This window comes from Clytia hemisphaerica, unplaced genomic scaffold (genome assembly GCF_902728285.1).
Source record: "Clytia hemisphaerica strain Z4C2 unplaced genomic scaffold, Clytia hemisphaerica genome assembly, whole genome shotgun sequence".
Taxonomy (NCBI): domain Eukaryota; kingdom Metazoa; phylum Cnidaria; class Hydrozoa; order Leptothecata; family Clytiidae; genus Clytia; species Clytia hemisphaerica.
In genome coordinates, this window is record NW_027104247.1 from 159,530 (window position 1) to 183,415 (window position 23,886).

At 34.7% G+C, this 23,886-nt stretch overlaps 1 protein-coding gene across 1 annotated transcript; it reads right to left on the minus strand.

Moving 5' to 3' along the window:
• Window positions 1-13,599: 13,599 nt before the first annotated feature.
• Window positions 13,600-14,073, minus strand: LOC136816384 (uncharacterized). The gene has a single exon (XM_067072713.1). The coding sequence runs from the start codon at window positions 14,071-14,073 to the stop codon at window positions 13,600-13,602; it is 474 nt and encodes a 157-aa protein (XP_066928814.1).
• Window positions 14,074-23,886: the final 9,813 nt, after the last annotated feature.

The window sequence follows — 23,886 nt, forward strand, 5'->3', positions numbered from 1 at the left end:
CCAAATTCTCTCAGCATCCACAGAACCATCCTCACTAGATTTCTGAAAGATAATAGATAAACTTAATAATCCAGCAATCTCACTCTGTAAGTGTTTTATTAAGTGCAATTTGAAACAGACACAAGAAAAAAATTATTACCCTCTGTTTTGAAATAAGATAACTTGATCTAAAACAAGAAAACATTTTTACGCTACCTAGAATTTAATAATGTTCTTTCAAATCTTAATGGCGAAAAAAATCAAGTTGCCATAGCAGCAAGTTATATCATTGCATCATATGGGTGAATTGCATCAAATCTTACAGCGTCCCGTCCATAACTGAAAATCAACCTTATGACCATAGAAGAGGAGGGTAAAGACTTATAAAATTGGGTCAAAAACTTTCATCATTATTTAAAAATTACAGTTTCTGCCCAAAAAATGCAGCAGTTATTGCAAACGAATGTGCTATAAATGTTAAACTTTTCTTATGCAGAAATGGTAAATACAGTACAAACCTATTTCCCTGCAGAAACGACTTCTTAAATTATTCATTGCAAATGTAGCACTTCTTGCGTATTCAAAACAAAGCTGCAATCTTTTTTCTAACCTAACCTTGTTTCAACTAATTTTTTCATTGTTTTATTAATGAGCGTGCACTCTATTGTGATAAACAAAAGTGTCATTTCATGAAAATGGTAGACAGTAGATGTGGTGATGAAAAATGCTGAAAGTGCTTTCATTCCTAAAATTTTTAGTTAAGTTCTAGCAGGTATAGCAAGTCTTTTAAAAGCAAAATTAGCTCTAGAGAATGCTCAGCTGAATATTAAGGTTATTTTGATATAAATCATGACCTTTCATCTCTGTGTCAGTTATTTAACTAAAATTAACCAATTGAATTTGAAAGGTCAGGAAGAAATAACTCACAAAGATTTCAAAAATGGCCATGGACTTTTTAGTTGATACCTTAGCAGACCTTAGTGAGAGTAACAATCTAAGAAAAGTCAATTTTATCCAAGCATTGGAACTTATTTGAAAATTTGACACACTTACCTGTCAGGGAGGAAATTTTAGTGGGGAGATATAACCAAAAAACACATATTCCTAAGCCTTCAAGTTCTTCTAATATGGCCTTTTAAAGTGCATTTTTAGCTACGGACAGGACACAATTACAGATTTGATGCAAATCACCCAGATCATTTTTTTGTGTATAATTACATAATGTCAAACTTCAATAAGAAAGAAATTTAAAAAAGTAAGATAAACATTTTGCAAAACCTGTGGAAACTCCACCGACAGCTTTCGTCAACCATGCACTTTTTGTAGAAAACAAGGAGTTCTCGCCAAATTTCATTCCTGTTTACTGTCAGTTTGAGTTCTGGTTTGTTTTTCAGGTATTTATTTCTCAAGGCACTGTATATACTATAGAGAGTATCGATTGCAGTGTGATATGTTGCATCACTGTCAACTGATTTGTCCCCATCTATATCGATTAGCTTATCAATTGAATCATTTAGTGTTAAGGATCTTGAATGGGCATCTTCCTTGCTTTTCTGAGGGAATAAGTTTCGAAGAGCCTCCAAATCAGAAGGTTCTTCTATGTATTCTGTAGTTTTATCTGCACATTTTGAAGCATCTGGTTCTCCAGAAATAACATCTTTCGAGGCATCGGAGGTTTTTTCCCCTCCATCAAATGAATCGTTAGAAAAGCTATTTGAATACTTCAAATCGTTCTTAAGCATTTCCCTTGAGCAATTGGTTAAATGTGCTCCAAACTCAGCAAGCACAACTTCTTTTTCACACACCCTGCACTTTGCTGTTGTTAAAACTTCATATCCAGATGAAGAACTTGAAGATCCAACCAGCAAGGATGTTTGCATTGGTGTGATATCTCGGGTAAGTTATGACATGTCTCAAAATTTGACCTAATTTACCTAAATTTTTAGATCGCATTAGTCGAAAGATACGAAACAAAACAACTATTGAGATATGACCTATGGATGTTTAAGTTCTACCTGAGATATGTAACCTAATTATTTTCGCGCCCATTACGTCATAATAACGGTTTTCCTGAAAATTTTTGAATTTTTACGGGAAAATAAACTTAAAAAAGTCGCATGAAATGCTGGAAAATAATTAGGTTACATCTACCAGAAGATGGCCTGATACTTTTGCTTTTAGAAAATATAATTATATCACCAACTTCTTCGGCGCTATTGCGTTCTATTTTAGTTTTTTTGGAGGCTTAATGACGTCATACTTTCTATATATAGTTCCAGAAGCTTATTTTCGTCTGCCCCTTTTTCGATTTGTTAGTGGAAGTGGATACACAACTTTTTAATAAAAGCTGAAAGATTTTTAAAGTTGATTGTCCTTATATCCAGTTTTGGCCTGCTGGCCTGTGGATGATACTCGTATTGATGTGAATTGGAAGAAAGCTTTGTATTTAACTTATCTTCCATTCCATTTAGTATAAACATAACAAAAAGCTGTTAATAAAAGGTATAGATGTATAGAAATTATTTCTTGTCTCGTGTTTATTTATCATCGATCACTATTTAATATAATTTCATGACAATGATTCAGAAATTATTGCAAAACAAAAGTTCATAGAATCTGTCTACTGACTGTCTCCTTTTCAAAGCAGCATTATGAATTTCAGCCTTATTATTGGGGGAATCGTCAGCCTGCCAGCACTGCATATTGAGTTGGCATATATAAGTTTACAGTGCTTACAATTTCCTTTAGCTTTTTAAAATACAGATTCAGTTTGTATGTAATTCCAGAAGACGCTCCCATTGAAACAGTCAAAAACTTTTTTCAATCAATAACCATAACCGATAGCCTGTTGATTGATTGGATGAAATTACTTATTGTATCAAGTTGGAGTGTCTACATTCTATGATCTATGTATTAGGCGGTCATCGGAAAAAAGTTCTGTTTGTGTCACCCGCCCGCATCATATTTTCCGCTGATTTTCCAATACGGAGAAGAGGGAAAGAATCCGGAAAAAAGAAATTGTGCTTTTAACATACCATAGTTTTTTCTTTAGTTCTTCTCCTCCGAACAAACGAACACATAAACAAAGGAAATAATACTGATACAAATTAGATTGAAACTTCAAGGGAGAACAGCGTTAGTTTAGCTATACTTCGCAAGAACACAACAGATACCATCAGAAGAAGAAATTGGTTTACTGATGTTATTTTTAAAAACCTGGAGATCTTTCCATCCGCCAGCGCTGCCCGCCCGTCTGTATGTATCTTTAACAGCTGAACAGAACAATTTTTTGATGGACGCCTTACATAACTATCAATATCAGGACTGTCTCAATTTATAAATTAGATAAATTATAGATACAGAATAGAGATTTTATCAAATAAATCATCATCTGATTGATTTGTCTTTTACAAGACAGATACAGATACTGTAGTCAAACATGATTTATCCTGTTTGTACTGGCTGAGGGCTAGAATTTTATGCTGCAGTCTGTAAATTCTCTTAAAGGCCGCAAATTAGTGAACGGAAACAATATATAATGACTCCAAAAATGGAATCAAGTACTGTAGCACAATAAGCCTGATATGATATAGACCAATTTTCACAATTATGATCGTACCATGATAAAAGATGCTCATGATTTTCTACCACACAAAGTAAACCTCTTAAAGGTGGTGCTTGAAAATTGCCATAGCTTCGTGTAATGTTGACATACCTTGTCTAATTCCACCATAGCAACTATCTTGTCTGCAAAGTAGTTTGAGTGATTTTTTAAACAGCTTTTCAAAATTTTAAAGTTTTTAAAATGTTGCCATAACACAAAGTTACGGTAACTATCTGATGAAAAATAAATAGTGATTTGAACAAGAATCCTTTTGCGTGCCGCAATGTCAAAAATAGATTTTTTCTAATACAGCACCCCATTTTTAACAATCTAATTTGTTGTCATTCCCAGTCTTTTTTTAGTGTTGCTTTGTCCATGCAAAATAGAAATAGCTTAATGTAACATATGACATACTATTCTTTAGCTCATTTGTGACATCATTTTTTTTCACACATCCCTTTAGAGCTTTAGTTTGGTGTGTAGAAAATCATCATCACATTTTGATTTCAGATTAGATATAGTAAGTTGCTCTAATGTTTAAACCTTTTTTTCATTTAGGCTAAATTGATATAAAAAATGGCAACTGTTTTTCAATGTCATTATATGAAATCATCAATTTATTATGTTCAAGATTTTTTTCACCACACGATGAAAGAAGAAAAGTATTTATATTTCAAAGAACAATTTGATCACATAGACATTGATTAAAAAACATTTTATATCTATTTGGCAAGGTTCGTAAAATTCCTAAAAAAACAAATCATGTGTCGATTTAGCCTTGATAAGTGGAACAAACTGGACAACAATTATAAAAGTTTACACACCTTATATGAATGTGGACCATGTAAACATATTTATCAAATTGTTTCTTCCACCAGTTTGCCAACTCCAATTATTCTATCTCCAATAAATCTTGTTTCTCCACTACCCAACAATTTTTTATCTCCGCAATCTCAAATGGCTAGCTCATCAAACTCAAAGCATACAACTCCTCTGGCTGATCCATCAAACTTTATTTGTTCAACTTCGTTAACTGATATGGCTGGTCCATCAATTTCCCTTTATTCAACTCCTTCAACTAAAACGGCTGGTCCGTCGAATTATAATACTGCAACACCAACAACTCCTATGATGGCTGGTCCATCAAATTCCAATCTTGCAACACCAACAACTCCTTTGTTGGCTGGTCCATCTAATTTCAATATTGCAACACCAATTACTCCTATGGCTGGTCCATCAAATTTCAATCTTACAACACCAACAACTCCTATGACTGGTCCATCTAATTTCAATCTTGCAACACCAACAACTCCTATGGCTGGTCCATCTAATTTCAATAATTCAACAACATCAAGTCCTATGGCTTGTCCATCAAATTCAAAATTTTTTGACACTTTGACACTGTATGGGACGCGTCAAGCTGGAAGCCGCTATGAAGAACAGAAATTGAGTCTCTTTCATGAAACCAAAGCTGAGGCTAAGGAGAGATCAGATAGGGGGTTCAGGGGGTACCCGATTCCGCAATTCCGCAAATTTTTTCTCCAATTTCCGTCAAACCGTCTTAAATTGAACCAAAATTCCGTCACCGAAAATTCCTTTGAAATTAAATATTTTTGTCGAAAATTCCGCAAATTTGGAATATCTTTTACCAATTCCGAAATTTTTTTTGCTAAATTGTTGACGACGTTAAAATTACTTGTAAGTAATCATTTGGAAAAATAATGTTACATTGTTGGTATTTAGGGGTTCCCACAAATATTAGCAGAGTTCAACTGGGACAGCCAGTTTACAGTCCAAATTGTTATGTCGCTTCTGTTTTCACAGTTGAATCTGAAAATATTGTTTTCCGGGTTCTCCAAACTTGTGTTTGAAGTAACAATACCATTTTAGCTTGGTGGTCAGATTGCACAAAGCTAGCAACATTGGTAAGGTGGTGCTAAATTCTTTTTATAAGGGGTTGGCTCTGATTAAGGGGAGGCTCGAAATTGAGCTTCAGCAAGTGCATTTCATGATAAGTGATATTAACCTCTAATTTTTCCAGTGGAACTAACAGTGAAAGAAATGATAAAGTTGATGATACAACTGGAGATGAAATATATGATTGCCAAATTATTGACTTTCAAATCATGCCTAGGACTTCCACCATGTCTGATCAGGAATTTGAAGAAGTTAACGAACGCCAAAACAAAACTTTATCCAACTCGGTCAACATGTCAATATCAATGATAAACTAGTCTAATTTCTCAACAGACACAGCCCTTATAGGTATGCATAGCTTTTTACTGTAGCCCTGATCTAAGGCATTTTCATAATTTAGGGCTCTTCTCTCATGTTTATGCCCCCAGCCTTGTGAATTCAGATCAAAACAGGTTGGCAAACAGAAAGAGTTTAGGTGGGCCTAGTTTGGACAGTTGATTATCTAAAGGACACACTTGACATATTTTTGGTTTTATTGAAACAAGTCATTGCATTGATATCAAATCACATCTTGCAATGCATTGTCTTTTACTTTATACAGTAGACTTCTCAAAAAACCAAAACAAGGAAAAGTGACAGTTTACACTAATGCTGACAGCTTGCACGATGCTTAACTTTGATGTTTCATTTTTTTAGAGTGTCCGTTTGAATACAATTTTGATGCCATCAAACTGAAACTGCAGTACAAAAGACGAGGAAGCGACTATGATCGAGAAAGAGAGAGTTATAGTGCCATTAGATCGTTTGAAAATGCTGAGGGGTGATACGGGTAATATCAAAGTCAATAACAAAATTTGTGAATTTGTGAATCAACGAATGTAAGTTTGAAAGTGTTTTTTTCGATGAATGGTTTGTTCTGATAGCTCCGGGGGGGGGGGGGTACTAGGGTTGGTGAATGAGGGGTATGTGCGGACGGGACCTCCGAAAACTGACCCTTAGAGAGACTAAATTTTAGTGAAAAAGTGACCCTTAGAGAGACTTTTTCGAAAATTTTTCTCTGATTTTCAAAATTTCCTACCCTTAGTGAGACTTTTTTGTAATTTATTCTCTCAAAATCAAATTTTTTTTCTAAAAATCGTGATTTTTCCCACCCTTAGAGAGACTACTTTGAAATTTCCTGATTTTTGTAACCCTTAGAGAGACTTTGAAAGGTGAAAAACCCGACCCTTACCGTCCGCACATACCCAGCACCTATTTTTGCCTAAGTACCCCCCCCCCCCGGGTGATAGCTCTGAAAATTATTGCTTTAAGGCATTTTGCTGACAGTGTATTATCTGTATAATGTACCCCTTCCTTCCCCATATGTATGCTATCATTACACGCTTTTGCATTATCCCCTCCCTACTTCGGGGGGGGGGGGGGCGTACCAGTTTGTCGGTGTGTCGGTATTGACCTTTTTTTGCGTCGGTATTTCGGTGATTAACAAAAAATGTGTCGGTATTTCGGTGTTTGAGATGACGGAAAATGTTAAATTTTCAATCGGTGATACGGTAATTTTTCTCAAAACGTCGAAGAAACGGTACTAAAATCAAGGGTTATTTCTCAAAAATCCCTCCTATGTGATATGTCATATTAAAAACACGATAATAAGCAAAATGTTATATAACATTTTTTATTTAGTGAAATCGTATTATATTGGGTTGAGCTCTTAGGGCTCTTAGAGACAGGGGTAGCAGGTTAGCAGTAGAAAAATATGTGTTTGAAGATGGATATATCACTCTCCTTCGCTACTCTTTTCATCTTTTCTCTTTTCGATCTAGACATCGAAAGTTAACAAACTATACCATTTTTGGATACTACTAATTCAGGGCTATCCAGTTGTGGGAATGACTTTTTCTGAAAATGCTCATAGGAAAATGCTGACGTCATCGGAAAACGCCAAAAACGTCGATTTTTCGCCTTAAAAATGCCATTTCTCGGCACCAGGTGGTCGAAACTTAACAAATAACCCCATTTTCTTTATCTACTTTTCACGCTGAATCCGTTGGTATTCTCAGATATTTGATTTTCAGACTTCAAAAATAAGTTCTATCGATTAACTAAAAATCGATTCACTAGAAAACTGCAGGAGATTCGAAGGGCAATTTTTTTTTGTCAATTCTACACCCTATTAGGATCATAACATCAAATATTTGCCCTGATCTAAGGGGTGCCCTACGAAGTGACACAATTCACTGCCTCGACCGCTGGTCATCTGGCAAAATGTCATCCCAGTCAAATTTTTCCTCACAGATATCTCGAAATAAAGTTTTGAACGAAACGAAAAGTGGGCTTATCAGTCCCAAAGGATCATAAATCGAAGCCATGTTATGTAAAATAGCACCTTTGGTTGGCATGGCAACACATTTTTCACGAAGCTCTCGAAAATTGAAATAAACGGTATCATTGTTTCTGTCCCAATTCAAACCTAGGACCTTTTGTTCCGATGAAAATTCTTTATCCTCAGGAAATAAATCATAAACAACATTCTCTAGTTCTCTATTGCTTGCTTTGAACTTTCCCAAATTAAACCCTCCCATGGCTTCACCCCCCCTGCTCGCAGGTCTCAGGGCAACTGGTACCTACAAATAGTCTTTGGCCAGGGGCCACCTACTGAGCTAGGGGGGACCTAATTTTTTACATAATGAACTGGGGGCTAAATCCTGATTGAGTACATTTTTTCAAAATTTGTGTGTTTGCAAAAACTTTCTTTAAAAAAGATGAATTTATTCAAATGAAATCATTGCATTGCATTTGCTAGCACAATGCGCTGCACACAGCTATCGTTGTTGGATGATTCAAATGAAGATGTTGCATTGAAATTCGAATCATCATTGTGATTTCAAAATGTAAACAAAAATAAAAATCTTTTACAAAAAAAAGTTTTCGCATTATGAATGATAATTTAACACTCTTTATTTTTTTTCAGAAATGTTAGTAGTAATTAAGATATGTAACAAAAATATTTGATAAATGTCCAGTATGTCTAAGAGAGGAACCACGAATGGCTTTGATGGGGTCAGAGGAGAAAAGACAGCGAAACGATTAAAATACTTCCAAAAAAATCAGCCAGCCGGAAAATGGCGTCATATAAAGCGTGTGAAAGTTGAACATACCCACTTAAAGCAACACTGGAAATATAAAACCAGATCATTCACTAGAAAAATGATAATACCTTGGGGTATGAAAAATGAAATGAAGAAACTACTAACAGATCCGAAAGTAAAAATAAAAGTTGCAATACCTAGTGAGGTATCAGAGGCACTGGACTTGTGTGAGGACTTTGATAGCAAAGACGTTGAAGTAGCATGTGAGGATATGGGAAATCAAGGATACTCAGAATTCTACCTCCTTTATTGCGACAAGTGCGAGAAGAACTTGATATCCGAATTCGTTGGTATGTTTTGAATTTTACTCTTTAGCTTTTCCTTTTTTATTTCATTTTAGGGAAGCCTGTCTGATCCCTTTATTGTTTTACATTTAATGCTGGCATGAGTTTCATGAATTTGCTAAAATTTGATGGAGTTTGATATCTTCTTATTAGCTAAATGGTACCTACCACTTTATTTTAAATTTTAAAACTATTGAAAGTTGATGGATCGACAGTAAAGTGTTTTTAAAATGTTATTTGTTCAATGATCATTTTATTTCCTTTGTATAAAACAATGCGTGGATAATAGTTTTTTAACATTTTCCTATTTTTCAATTCTCAGGTCATTCCAGTTATAAAGGGATGCTACCAGCTGATCCGCAGATCGAGCATATCCAAGCTAAGTGGGATGAACTGATGGCCAAAGATTCTTCAAAATCTAATGATATTGACGTTTGTGGCTGCTTGCTGCCAAGTTCAACTGATGTTCATGCTGCTCCTAATAGTAGGAGATTTATTGTTAGGCCAGTAAATCATTGGAACAAATATCATAAGAAGGATAAGAAGGCCGACACTACCACTGCTACCTCATCACAAGCATCATCCACTTTAAAGAGAGCTGCTGATACTGGCGCAGTTGAAGTTGTTGTACCTGCTAAAAAGAATGCATTTATTCCACACACATCAAAGACGTATAAACAGTGCACCAAGAAAGGTACAATGGCTGCTGGAAAGAAAGTATCCGTAACGGTGAAATCTGGATCATGGGCCAGTCTAGATGTTGCGTCATTGATTGATCCCACTGTTTCTCTATTCAAGGTAGGCTATACAAAATAACTATACAGTTTATGATACAAGAATGTCAGACTTTGGAAACAAGTCTTTTGAAACAACTTTATAGGATACCTGATCTCTTGTTCGAACACCTACACATGAAATTCATTTTTCTCTGAACATCTGTTTTCTATTCTTTTGATTCAGGATCCAGAAAACGAAGACCAAAAACTGGCACAAGATCATTGTATATCGTTAATATTGTCGGGGGCAAGAAAAGCTATCTCGAATGTAGCTACTGTTGATCTTTACGAAACTTCTCTAAAAGGAATACGTCACTACCACAAGGCAAAGATAGGCGACATTGAAATTGACGGGAGAAAGTTTCGTCTTCCTGTAAGAGTCAATATCAACCCAAACAATATAGTCCGTGCACAGAAGGGCTTATGTGAAGCGTACAAAGCACTTGACAAGTCAACAAAAACAAACAAAGCACCGTATGCTGCACTAAGGGACACACATGGAAAGTTCTTCAGTGTCATGAACGATGGAATACAAAAATTCACTCAAGAATTCAACGGAGTTTATGTGCGTACTGTGGATTTCAACATCGATATTTCAAATCTGCCATGGTCATTAAAGAGGATCCCTGGTGGATCAATGGATTCAGTCAAACTTGTCGAACACATTTTGAACGTTATCCAAGAAGTTTTGAAATTCAGGTTTGTACATATAATTATAGTCACCTTGTCATTCTCATATATCTTTCCCTGCTTTCCATTTCCAACTGACATTATTCTATACTTAACTAGTTTGTTTGTTAATTATTTGAAAAACTTCTCATCTTAGGGACAAATCGTTTGTCAGTGCCGAAACAGAATTCATTCAACAATTCAATCAAAGATTTCCTGGAGACATTCCTCCTGCAAATATACCAACCATTTTCAAATGCACGAAGCTTGGAAAATTAGATTTGGAAGCCAAAGTGATTGAACTTCATTTCAAAGAGTGGCCAACCGCCTTAGTCGCTGACGGTGCAAGTGTGAATCCCAAGGCAGGAAAAATACTTACAGATAAACTTGGACTTGTTTCACCCACAACCAGGTAATCAAATATTCTTTTATCATGTTGTTTACTATTTTATCTGTTTACAGAATTTGTGATGAATTATATGACTTCAGATCATATTTCTATTTGATTGTTGTTAGTCTATCTTAGGATATGCTCGTTCTTTTTTCTTAAGTGAATTTCAACACATATCTTTGTTGGAATGCTAAAATGATAAATAGTGTTGCTTTTCTTTACTTTAGGTGTTCTGGACATGCAGCTTCTGGGTGCATCAAGCGCATGTCAACTTCTAAAACAATGCAAGTTGAAGCAGTTGTAACATTTGCTGTTGGTTTAAAGCCTATCCTAAAGCATTTCAAATTAAGTGGTAAAAGCTCGTGCGCCCTCAATGATGCGCTGCACATCATGGAAATGAAGCCTTTAAAAGCGATGAACTGGTGTCCGACAAGAATGGGAAATCTCTTGACGTCCAGCAGTCGTGCTGTCGAAATCCTGTTTCCCATTTGTGATCTTTTGGCAACCGCAAACCTCAAAGAAGAGCAAGCTGCCTATTTCATGTCACCGACTTCCATGATTCTGTTACACTTGATGGCAGATTTGGAGAAAACCTTTATGACAAAATTTCTCCGAAAGCTTGACGCAGACAAAGCCACTTTGATGGAAGTTTTTGGCCATACGGAAAATTTTGTGATGCAGATGGAAAAATTTCAGACACCGCTTCTGGATAAATTTCTTTCTGGCATTCGGGAGAACAAACCGACTGGTAACATCTACTATGATAAAGGTTGGTTTATTTTTCTTCTTCTTTCCGAGTTTCTAATATTACAAAAACGATAACCCATTTAACCAATCTGAGAAAATTATTCCAAAATAATGGAAAGCAATATTCTGAAATCCTAAATATTTTAAGCGCTGTACATAAAATTATTAGAGAGATTTAAAAAATATAGTATTGTTTGGTTTTCTTTATATTATCCTCCTACCTTTTTATCAGCTTACGTTTTTATCTGACTTATGTCTATTTTACAGATTCGCACAGCATCATGCTGAATTCATCACACAGATCAAGTAGGGGAAACAAAGATAAGGTGGAAGAGATCAAGAAAGAAGCTTCTTCTTTGAAACAACAAGTTAAACAAAACCTGATTGATAACGCTAACGACCAAAGCCAAGAATCGACAATAGTGGAATTCGCCTCTGCTTTTGATTTCACCCGAAAGGCTGACAAAGATACACGTATAGAGCACATCAAAAGCCTCTATAATGTTTACGGAAGAGAGGCTAACCATACAATCACAGATGACTCCTTCAAAGGTGACTTGAAGGATTTCGAAATCAAAATCTGTTATGAAGCGAAAATTAAGTGTAGTGAAGAAGAATTGATCAGTGAGTTTAACTCATTGTGGCCAATTTTGACAAAGGTTTGGTTGCAGACAAAAGACTCCAAACCAGAAATCGATAGAGTTAAAAGATTCTGGACGAAAATTGTTGTAGATTACGCAATCGAATATCCCAATCTAACCGATTTAGTCATCTTACTACTAAGCATCTCACCAGGAACAGGGCCAGTCGAGAGAAGCTTTTCTCAATTGGCTAAAATTTGTTATAAGGATAGAAGTTCGATGTTGCCTGAAACGATGGAGAGTCTCTATCTCTTAGCAGCCATGAAAGTCAACGAAGATGATTTTGAATTCATCACATATGCACGTAAAGCTATGCAGAAATGACATTGTTATTGAAAATTTTCATTGTGTTTATTACTTTATTTAAGGCTTATTTGAAATAGCCTCATAACTTTGTTTTGAACAGTTTTTATTTTAGCTATGTATAACATTTTGTTGATATTCTGCTTGAAACAGTTTCTAGCATACAGGTTTTATCTGAGATGTAATATATTGCTCTTCATATCTTTATTTGAAAGAGTTTTTTAGTACATAAGCATTGTAAAACTTTTGTTGTCAATTTATTTGTGACAGTTTCTAATATAAAGGAGTTTTATATGAGCTATAACATTTTGTTAAGATTTTATTCAAAAAACAGTTTGTAATATATAAACATACAAGGTCTCTTTCAGACGTTCAGCTGACAATGATACTTTATTTGAAACAATTTTTGAAACACAGTCGTGCCTATTATTTTGATATATGTAGAAGTGTAGTAGGTTTCTATGAAATGTCCATTAACTTTCAATAGTTTCAAGATATTGTAAGCGGCCTACCAGACTATAGTTTGGCCATTCCTTTAAACCAAGCAATGTAAGGGAAACTCATATCAATACTCTGCTATCAACACGGTGGCTCAATTCTGAAAAGTTTAGTCTCTTACACTGCTTAGAATAGATAATAACTGTCTGGCAAGGGATTTGCACCCCAACTTACAAAACCTTGAAACCTCTCGCAAACCTTTTTCCATAAAAATCTTTAGTGATAAACTTTATTTTCTTTTGTTTGCCTTTAAGTAGCTATTTTTAAAACTGTTGTATTTAATTACACTTGACAAAAAAGAAAGTTTTTCTAAAAGTATATCTACGATTTCAATTTTTAGCTTTTTTCGATTTTTGAACTTTTAGGGGCCACCTAGGATATTTTTCCAATAGGGGTCACCTAAATCCTAGGGGGCACCTAAATTCTTAGGGGGGACCTAGGACCTGCTTATAAGCCATGGCCTCCATCGTGGAGGTTGCTTTTAGAACTCATATAAAAGTCAACAGCTTCTTCAATTGTGTTAGCTCCTGACGTCATATCATCGACATGTAAAGAATTTTTCAACTTCTCTTTGTTTTCGAGAGAGTCTGTACAGTTTGTGATATGTTTATTTAATGTGGCTTGTAACAAAAAGGGGGATGCATTCAACCCAAATAAAACACGTGCAAAAAACGATATTCACAAAGTTTATTTTCTGCAAAATTTTCGTAATCGATACTGTGAGGGTTTTCAAACCAAATATAACGAACAAAATCTCTATGTTCTGGTTTAATTCCTATTTGAAGGAAGGCTTTCTCGATATCGGCCGTAAATGCATAATTGTAACTACGAAATCTCAATAAAACATCTCCAAGTAATTCTGTAATCGACGGGCCAGGATTCAAAGTGTCATTTAAACTTTCTCCTCCCTTGTAACTTTTGCTTGATGCATCAAATACTATTCTCACTTTCGTAGATTGTTTATCTTCTCTCACTACCGGTCTGTGCGGCAAGTAATGTGTTTGACCAATTTCGTAATGTTCAACCTTTTCGATCACCCCGGCGGAGAGCTGTTGTTGTAAAATCTCATCATAAGTTTTCAAAAATTCTGGGTTGTCTTTGAACTGTTTCTGAACCATATTTTTCAAACGAATCTTACTTCTGGCATAGTTGTCTCCCAAATTTGTAATCTCCTCCTTGAAGGGTAACTTAATTTCATAATGACCATCTTTGAAAACTGTGTCACTTTCGAAATCATCAAGAATCTCTTGTACGTTGGGGTCACTTTTCGGGTTTGCCTCAAAAAACTTCGCCTAACTTTCTCTGATCTGTTCATCAGGACTACGACTTGTAGCACATTTCATCGTATGCGTACTAAACACTGACGTTTTAGAGCTTCCGGAATTCTCATCAACCGGACCATTCAAAATAAAACCCAAATTCGTTTCAACAGCAACAGGACCCGAAGTCCCTTTAATTTGATTACTCCCAACAAATCTCCAGTAATCTTTGCACCCAATCAAAATATCAATTTTCAACGGGGAATTATAGAGATTACTAAGGCCTTCACCAAAACTTTTTCATTGGTTTTTGAAATCACTTCAAATTCAACAAGTTCTAAATCCTTTTCAGATTTTCCGTTTCCGAAGGATTTGATGCTCACTGTTTTCTTGTCAATTGGTTCTAGTTTCAAAAGTTTTTTCGCTTCAGGGCTGATGTAAGTTTGCTGGCTACTACTGTCAAATAAGAGACGTAAGTTTTCCGAATTCTTTTCCGTTTTTGATTTTTTGCAACAGCAGTTTGTAACAAAACAGTTTGAAATTCCTCAGAAGTCAAGTTTTATGTCGTTGTGTCAGGCTCAATTTTTTGAGTTGTAGCAGGAGGAGTAGGAGCTGGGCTTTCTAAATCGTTTTTAGACTCGTCTTTCTTTTTAAAGGTACAGATGGCATTGTTATGTCTACCGCCACATTTAAAGCATTTTCCACTTTTTCGAGCAATTAGAAGACATATGATTAGCTGCAAAACAAATAAAACAACGTCTTTCTCTTTGAAAAATTGATCTCCTGACTTCAGGTTTTGTTATTATTTCACAATTTTTAGAGGCTTGGCCTCGACGACAAAAGACGCACATTGGTGAATTCCTTTCTCTTTGTTGTTCACCGCTCTTTCTTTCCTCTCTCTTCTCTTTGTGATGATGATTATTTCTTTGTGAAACGAATAACTTTTTTGTTGTTGAATAATAACTGTTTTTGTTAGAAAATAAATCTTTTGAAATTTTCTCCCTCGCAGAGAGTTCATTTTCAAAAACTTTCAAAATGTCATTTATATTCCAAATTTCACGGAAAAAAATTTGCTCCGGCGGTCGAAAATTGAAAAATTCTACAACTTCTGGGTCGTAGACACATTTAGTTTCAAAGAAAAAATTCACAACATCAGTCAGATATTTGTAAAATATACGATTTCTATCAATTTTCCCATCTCTAATTAAGTCCATGAGATAAGGGCGGAATTGGTATCAAAAAAAGGACTATTTGTGTTATGCACCATTCGAAAGGTTAGCTATTGGAGAGTCAGAAAAACGATGCTGGCACTTTTCTAAGTGTCTTCACCAAGACTTATGGTCCTCCAAAGAAGGGGCAGTGTGGCCTCGAGGGTGATAATTTCAAAGGGGGTATGGCCTAAGAAAATGGACATATCTCATCAAATGCAGGATGTATGGCCATGAAACTTTAAAGATATGTTTTAAATATGTCAAAATATATTTGAGGAAAATTTTAGGTCGGTCACGTGATCAGTGTGTAATTTACAGACCAGAATAGCTAATATTTTCGAAAATACGGACATTTTTTCGAAAAATCTTAACTATTCTTTAAATTTTTTTGCTTCAAATTCTAAGTTTAAGAGTGGAATTGAGGTCTGTAGGGTTGAATTAAAGTATATTCACTAAGACAATCATTCAAATTGTGAATCCAAGTCCTGAGGGTGCAAAATTTCAAAATATAAATTTTACAGACCAGAACCAGAACTGTTTTTTAGAAAAAAATTTAAAATTCTCTCTACTGTTTTATTTAAAACCGCTGAATGTCCAATAATATTTCATTCTATTTCCACAATATATAGAATAATTTTCTCTTCAGAAAAGTGTCTATCAAGCGTGTATTTTACAGACCAGATTTGGAAAAAATGGCTTAAATTTACGTTTTGACAACTTTTTTCAACCACTTTTCAACTTTTTTCCAACTTAAAGGGATTGAACATTCTTCTTAAAAAGTTTGCTGACTTTATCAAAATAAATTCAGAAAGCCTTAAAATGTTAAGTTCTAATATTATGTATTTTACAGACCAGGGATCTTAAGATTTAAGAGCCAGTTTTTTTAAGAGCGGGGCAGGTCCAATAGTTTGAAACTTATATTTTTTTTCATTTTTGGATATGTTATTCAGTATAGTGAACTGAGTAAAATCCCAAATTTTTTTGGTCTTAAAATCCATAATGGTGGATTTATGGCAATTTGAAGTTTTTCCCAATTTGAAGTTTTTCCCAATTTTTGCCATTGGAGTTAATTTCATTTTCAAAATGAAATTGTGCTTTCTCACAAGGTTTCTGAGAGACCAGTTTGAATTTTTCTGAAAATATAGTCGGTTTACTACAAGAAAATCCAAAAATATCGAATTTTTCAAAAATGGCGGGCTGAGTTATGACGTCACGAAAACGGCATTCTGGGGAACCACTGTAAACTTTTAATTTTTCCGTTGTTTTAAAGTTGGAAATTATAATAAGAAGATTAGACGATGGCTCGACTTTTGCCGTTATGCGTCCGTGGTTGGAATCGAATTTTCGTATTGCTACCCGGATAGTGCTTCACTTAGGATATTAAGTTATTTTATTAAGAGTTATTTGCTAAGTCTAAAACAATTATAGTTAAAACACGTATTGTGCTTATAAGATGGGGTTTCCAAAATGTTTTTTAGAAGAAACCAGGTTCCTCCCCCCACCTGTCAATACATTTCGAAAATTGATCTCTTGACTTTTTTTGCATCGCGATTCACTGTAATGGTTTTGCATCTCAACTGAAATTTTTCATACCTTTCTTAGAGCATAAAGAGTTACGCCGCGTCGTTTGGTAACCCGTCTGCCGGTGTAAATAGACGATTTTGTGAGGACAAGGGCTGTACAATAAAAGATTTGAAAGTTCCGTCAAAGACATCGACTAAAAAGAGTAAGTTATTTCTTTCGGAAAAATTGCTACTACACATTAATTTCACTTATCTTTTTGCAGTCCCCGTTTGAATAAATCTGTGCAACAACTAGCTATATTCCGGGATATTATTACGGGACTACGGTACCAGGTAACTATATAGATACCACACTTAAACAGTATTATTGACACTGGCAAAGTTATAAAAACTTCCTGAAATTGAATTTGAGAGTACACACTTTTTTATAAGAATAGACTATGACCAAAGTACAGTATTCTTTTTATACAAAAAAGTGTGTATATCATACCAAGAGTTTCAAAAATCGTTTTGGAACATACCGTATCCGTCTCGAACTTTCAAAAATAATATGTCAATTATGATTTTTTTACTTTTCAAAATTGTCCTTTTTGAATGTAATAAACTGTTTTAAGTAATTACAACTACCCTAGCTTTCTGTTTGCCTAATTGAGATCGAAAGATTCTACTCTACTGTATGACATATTTTTGTTATTTAGTTTAATTAATCTCAGTATTTGTTTCAAATTTTATAGGCTTTCTATTTCCATGGAAGATAATACCTCACGAATTTGCGCACCAAATTTCACAAGGTAAACACTTTTTATTTTGTTATAAGGCTTATGCGGTAGTGAAATAGCGGAGTAATTAATTAATTCTTCAAATCATGCACCTGGTGATGACTTGTCAAGAAAGTTTATTTTAAATACAGCATTATTTTTCAAGAGTCTGCAAGAGTTACAGTGCGTCCGTAAAAAAGCATACAGGGCTGTACAGGGCAATAATTTCAATAATTCAATATTTTTTTAATATTTTGAAGGTCTGGTAATTATTTTTCTCTCCTTTAATGTCAATATTTTCGATGGTTTTCAAATTTTGCTATAAAAGCATCAAATTGGCTAGAAAGGACAAAGTAATTAGTACTTCTACTATGTTATTGTCATGCTGACAACATGAAACTTTCTTGTGAAACTATTGACAAAATCTTAAAAATAATCATTGTCAAACAGATTTCCCCAAAAACATTGTTCAGTACTAATAGCTAAGCCTTAGCCCCCAGATTTTGTTAGGTAACCGAGAGTAATTATCAAAGCCAATTATTTTCATTAATACTATTATTATTTGTTCACACAATGCGCTATGAACTCGTTTCCTGGAGAAAGTGATGGAGATGAAGACGAAGTGCTCAGCGGCGTAGTTGGAATATTCACAAAAGTAAAGAATTATGTCAACCAAACACTGTTAGGTAAGATGAACAAGCATCTGAGAATTTTTGTCTGTCTGGTAAGTCAGTTCCCTCACCCTAAATGTTTTTGAGAAACGCTGGTGACTTCAAAAATGGTCCAATTTGATGGAAATTTTTTACTTGTTTTCCTTGGGAAACCACGGGTTTTTTTTTCTCAAAAGTTTTAATCTTAGTGGAGTTGCACACGAGGGTAGAAACTAAAGGCTCCATAAATGGTCTGATAGGACAGAAACTTTGAACACTGGGTGAATCCCTAGGGCTCTTCTTCATATTTTTCATATTGAGCCAGAGCAGTTAGTACGTTCGACAGGTTTAGAATTAAATTGAAGATGCCACCTACCGTTTATCGCTTTACAAAAATCGTTAATAATAATAGTAGTTTTTCTCTATTTTACTTTGTTTTGAACAGCAGCATGGCTCAAAAGGTGATCGTAGAGGGTGTTGTAAGTATTGTACCGTTCTTTTTCTATCCGATATGATATAAAATCATAATTTTTCATTGAATATAAGGATAGTCGTGCACCGTGGTAAAGTCGCTTTCTAAAGAATATTCGCGTTTTTGAGAAAATTTCAGAAAAATTAGCAAAAAAAGTCTCAAAAAGGGGAGGGGGATTCTTTCCATATGATATAATTTATGTCTTTTTATACCATTTCTAAGCCAAAATATTTTCTAGGTACATGATTGGAAATTGTAATTTTATTTGTCAACAAGCAAAAAAAATACGTTACTGTCATTTTCACTCGAAGGATTATCAAATCTAAAATGCATAATTCTGAATCAGTTCTATTTGTTTTTTTTGGTATAGAGCACTATTACCTTCATGTTTTTATAGATATAATTGTTTTTACTTGAAATTCACCAATTTCAGTTCTAACCAAAATTGATTCTTGCCGTCAATCATTAAAAAAAGGTAATAGAAAGGGAAGATTTGCCTGGCCATTCGCCAAAATAAGTTCTTGTCAAAATTTAAAATATATTCATTCACCAAAATTCGTTCTCACGACGATATAAGTTTTTGCTGACTTTAGTTGTTTGCCAAAATAAGTTCTCGCCAAAAATGTTCCCTTAAAGGTATTACTCCAGGTCATGCCTAATGATCGTACTTCTTGTTGATAACAATCATATTTGTTTTTCACTATCCGCTAGAGTGAGGACGTGTTGAAGGAGTGTCGCGTGTCAAAGATGGCTGAAAATTCAACCCATTCAACCAAAAATGACACTGAAGCTGTTTTTGAGTATATCGATAGACTTTTTGAGGAAGGAAAAGAAAAACACCTCACAAACAAGTTGAAGGAATCCATTTCTATGGATATTGATTCTAAACTTCGACGATTTACAAGGGACATTGGCAGATCACAAGAACACCATATGAAAGGTTGGTGAGTCATCTCGAAAGTCATATTATTTATCTGGAGGATGAACTACGAAAAAAGGATCACTTGATTGAAAAGTTAATTGACAACAATCTAAACTCTGTAAATGAATCTCGTTCATCATTTACAGAAACATCAAACGTAAAAGTTACAAACAAAAGTCAAAATCAATCAAACGATAAATGTAACAAAAGAAAGATTAATGTTGAAAATTGTGCTGTCAAATCTCCTTCTCCTTCTGTTCCCAATGGACTTATTGACTTCCAGTTTAATGAGGTTGATGATACAGTTGAAGTTGAAAGTAAGAAGAGAGAAGAGAAACAAAATGTACAAAATGTTAATAGACAACGTGTGATTATTTGTGGGGATAGTATGGTGAATGGGATTCACAGTGATGGGGTATCAACAAAATCATTTTTGACAACTGTAAAACCTTTCGGTGGCTCCACCTCATCGGACATGAAGGACTACATCAAACCATCGTTAAAGACAAAACCGGACAAGCTTATAATCCATGTTGGGACTAACGATTTGACCAAAAATATTTTGAACACAACAGAAAACTTCAGCGCGATCGTCGAAACTGTCCAGATACACAGCTTTATTTTTCAGAGGTTTGTTTGAGAAAGGATTTTCAATCTGCGTATCAGAAAGTTAGCGCACTGAATAAGTCAATCAAATCATTCTATCAGTCTAGAAACATTGCGCTTATTGATAATTCAAATATTAATCAGAGTTGCCTCGCTAGAAAGAAACTCCACCTTAATGCTAGAGGTATTGGTAAGCTCACTGTAAATTTCAAGTCGTTTTTGGAAAAGCAATAAGATAATACATTGGATGGTAATGACCCAAATGTTGAGGAATATGAAAAATTAAAAATTTTGAAAGAATCTTATGACTTTTATTGATGGAAATGTCGATGTATTAGCTATCGCTGAAACTAAAATTGACAGCTCCTTTATGAGTAAAAATCTTCTTGCAAAAGGTTAAAAACCTTTGAGACTCGACTGCACGAGTCGGAGTGGGGGCTTCTGGTGTATGTTAAAAGCGATATTCTAATACGTCAACATTCAAATCACACACTAGATGATGGGATGGAAATTATAGCTTTCGAACTTAATCTATGAAAACGAAAATGGTTGGTCATTTTCATCTATAGAAATCCTAAAAGCGATAAGGATATTTTTATTCAAAATTTATCAAATACCATAGATTTTTATACAGCCGATCACGAAGATTATATAATAGCAGGTGATTTTAACTTAGAGTCTGACAATGAAACCCTAATAAATCCTTTTGAAACCCACGATCTTTCAAACTTAATCAAAGAAAAAACCTGTTGGAAAAAGAAAACAGGTACTTGTATCGATCTTATTTTGACGAACAGGAAGAAATGCTTCCAATTCTCAAAAACTACCGGGTGACCCACGAAAAAGTTCAGACGTTTCCCGATGTCTTGACGCCGAAAAAATGTCCCAAAGTGCTTGGAGTTTTGATATTTAGAAAGTAGATATCCTAACTTAAAATTTGAGCTATCACTTTTTAAATTTGACCAACTTGTTCTTTGCTTATGAGCTTTTAAAGTCAAAATTCATTTTGCGGAAAGTGTAAAAAACACGTAAAAAAGGGGTATCAAATTTGGTATTTTTAGACGTTTTTGATATACAGTTTTTGAAAAAAATCTATGAAAGCGCCAATTTTTATAAATACCGGTAGAAAATGAAATACCGTAATCCCGTCGTTTTTTTCTGGTAATACCGATTTACCGGGGAAAAAAAGGCCCAATACCGTCGTACCGTAAAAGTGAAAACCCCCCCTATTCTGATGGACCTGTCAAAAGCTTTTGACTGCTTACCTCATGACCTTCTTGTTGCCAAACTCCATACCTATGGTAAAGTCTAAATCTAATACATAGCTATCTCAGTGAGAGAAAACATCGAGTGCGTATAGGTACCTGTTTCAGCAGTTACCTTGACCTTGACATGGGAGTACCATAAGGCTCTGTCTTAGGTCCTATGTTATTTAACTTTTTTATGAATGACTTATTTTATTTTGTAAATGGAAATGATCTCTGTAACTTTGCTGATGACAACACATTGCACAAGTGGAGAGAAACTTTAGAGGAGGACATTAACGACCTTCAATCAGATTTATCAATAATCTCATTCTGGTATGAGATAAACTCCCTTGTTGCAAATCCAGGTACAAGAAACGCAAATATCTCAATTAAATTTAAATTTGATTTAAATTCTTCAGAGACAGTCAAACTATTAGGTGTTTATATTGATAGTCAACTAAGTTTTTATCCTCATGTCCAAGATATCTGCAAAAAGGTATCAATAAAAACTAAGATTATACTGAGGATAAGACCTTACTTGGATCAAAGCCAAGCAGATGTATTATTTAATTGCTACATTTTATCAACACTTACATATTGTCCATTGATATGGATGTTTTGTAGTAAACAGGCCCACACTTTGATCATTCATACACACTTTAGATCTCTCCGGGCGAAGCAAAATAATTTCAAAGATTCGTATGATGAACTATTAAAATTATCAAAGTGTCAATCTGTTCATTCACAAAACCTTCAACTTATGGTACAGGAAGTTTATAAATCTCTAAACCACATTGGCCCTGAAATAGGATATAGGATGGGATGCATTTGAAAAAATTGAAATAATTAAATTTATTGATCCCGAAAATCCTGAAAATAAAACCATACTTGATCTTAAATGTGGCTCTAGAGTCAAACTTCCTTTTCCGAAAAACGCAGTTTGCCTTAACTCCTTCGACTTGAGAGCAGGTTCGGCTTAAAATCATTTGCCCAAAAATACAAAATCTCTTAAAACACTGAAAGAATTTGCTTCTGAAATCGTAGGAGTCAAAATTTACTGTTCATGCAAACTCTGTACTGTATTTTAATTTTTTTTTACTCTAATTATACGCTATATAGTGTTTTTATCTATCTTGTTGGCATAAATTAGTATTTATAACTATGAAAAACTGTCCAACGTTAAATAAAGGGAACATAAAATTAAATAAAATAAATTTTTTTTACAGTTTTTGGACCATCTATCATCCATATACATCAAGACTGTGATCGGACATTATATCCAGACTGATTGGTTCCCACTAACCTGAGATCAGATTGTAATTGTTTTCTGCCCACCACGCTGAAGCTCTAAAGGGATGGGTGAAAACATACAATCTGAAGGACCGCGTTCGTCTAAAAGGACTGGGGATGACAACAAAGTTGCGTGATTGTGTTTATGAATAGGGCACCGTATCAGTTTTTGACTTTCTGGCGCACAACAAGATTCTTGTTGTAGAATTTTCCGTGGGAGGACTATTTTCCTCAGATGTATAATTTCCAAGTGCCTTCAGAGGTTTACCGTGCACGTAAGAAAATTATGAACAGCTGTTATCAGGTTAGTTCCCACTGATTGATTGATACCCAATCTTAAGGAGAGTTTGAATTTGATTTTCTTCAGGATGTATCATTAAAAGGCTTGGTAACCTAATGACTTGTGTGGAAAATCAAGTTGTGTATTACCATTTACTGCAAAATCTTTGTGAGGTTGGGGGAAGCGTGGTAAAGAGAAGGCCATTGTTGGTTATAGTCTAGAGTAGCCTGGGTATCCAGACTCAAAATTTCTGAAAAAACACTCTTACCTCAACATATAAAGTTTCTAAAATTTTAGAGTCTGGTGCAACTAAAAAAATTTGGTACAGTTTGTTTGATACTGCCTGTGAGCGAATCCTTGATGACAGACTATCAAAACTTTTTAAACCCAGGCAGACACACATAATTAACTTACTATAAAACTCTCTTACTCTTTTACAAACTCAAAAAACTTTCAAAACTACTTTAAGCTACATCAAAACATCAGCCACATTTATAAAGGCTCTTTTCCAGCGGTCATTATGTTTAGAAATGAACCTGCGTTTTCACTTTCATTTGTTTATCTTTTTTTGCCATGTCAGCTTTTTCCATATATTATGCCCGCGCATCGAAAAATATCACAAACCCTGCGAAAATTCTGCTCAGTGACTGGGCGCGTACTGACCAATTAGAGACACTCGCACACTTGGACCAGACCGTAAACCAGAGACAAAA

Coding starts and splice junctions, on each gene's coding strand:
- LOC136816384 (XM_067072713.1), bottom strand. CDS start 14,073: ATGGTTCAGAAACAGTTCAAAGACAACCCAGAATTTTTGAAAACTTAT.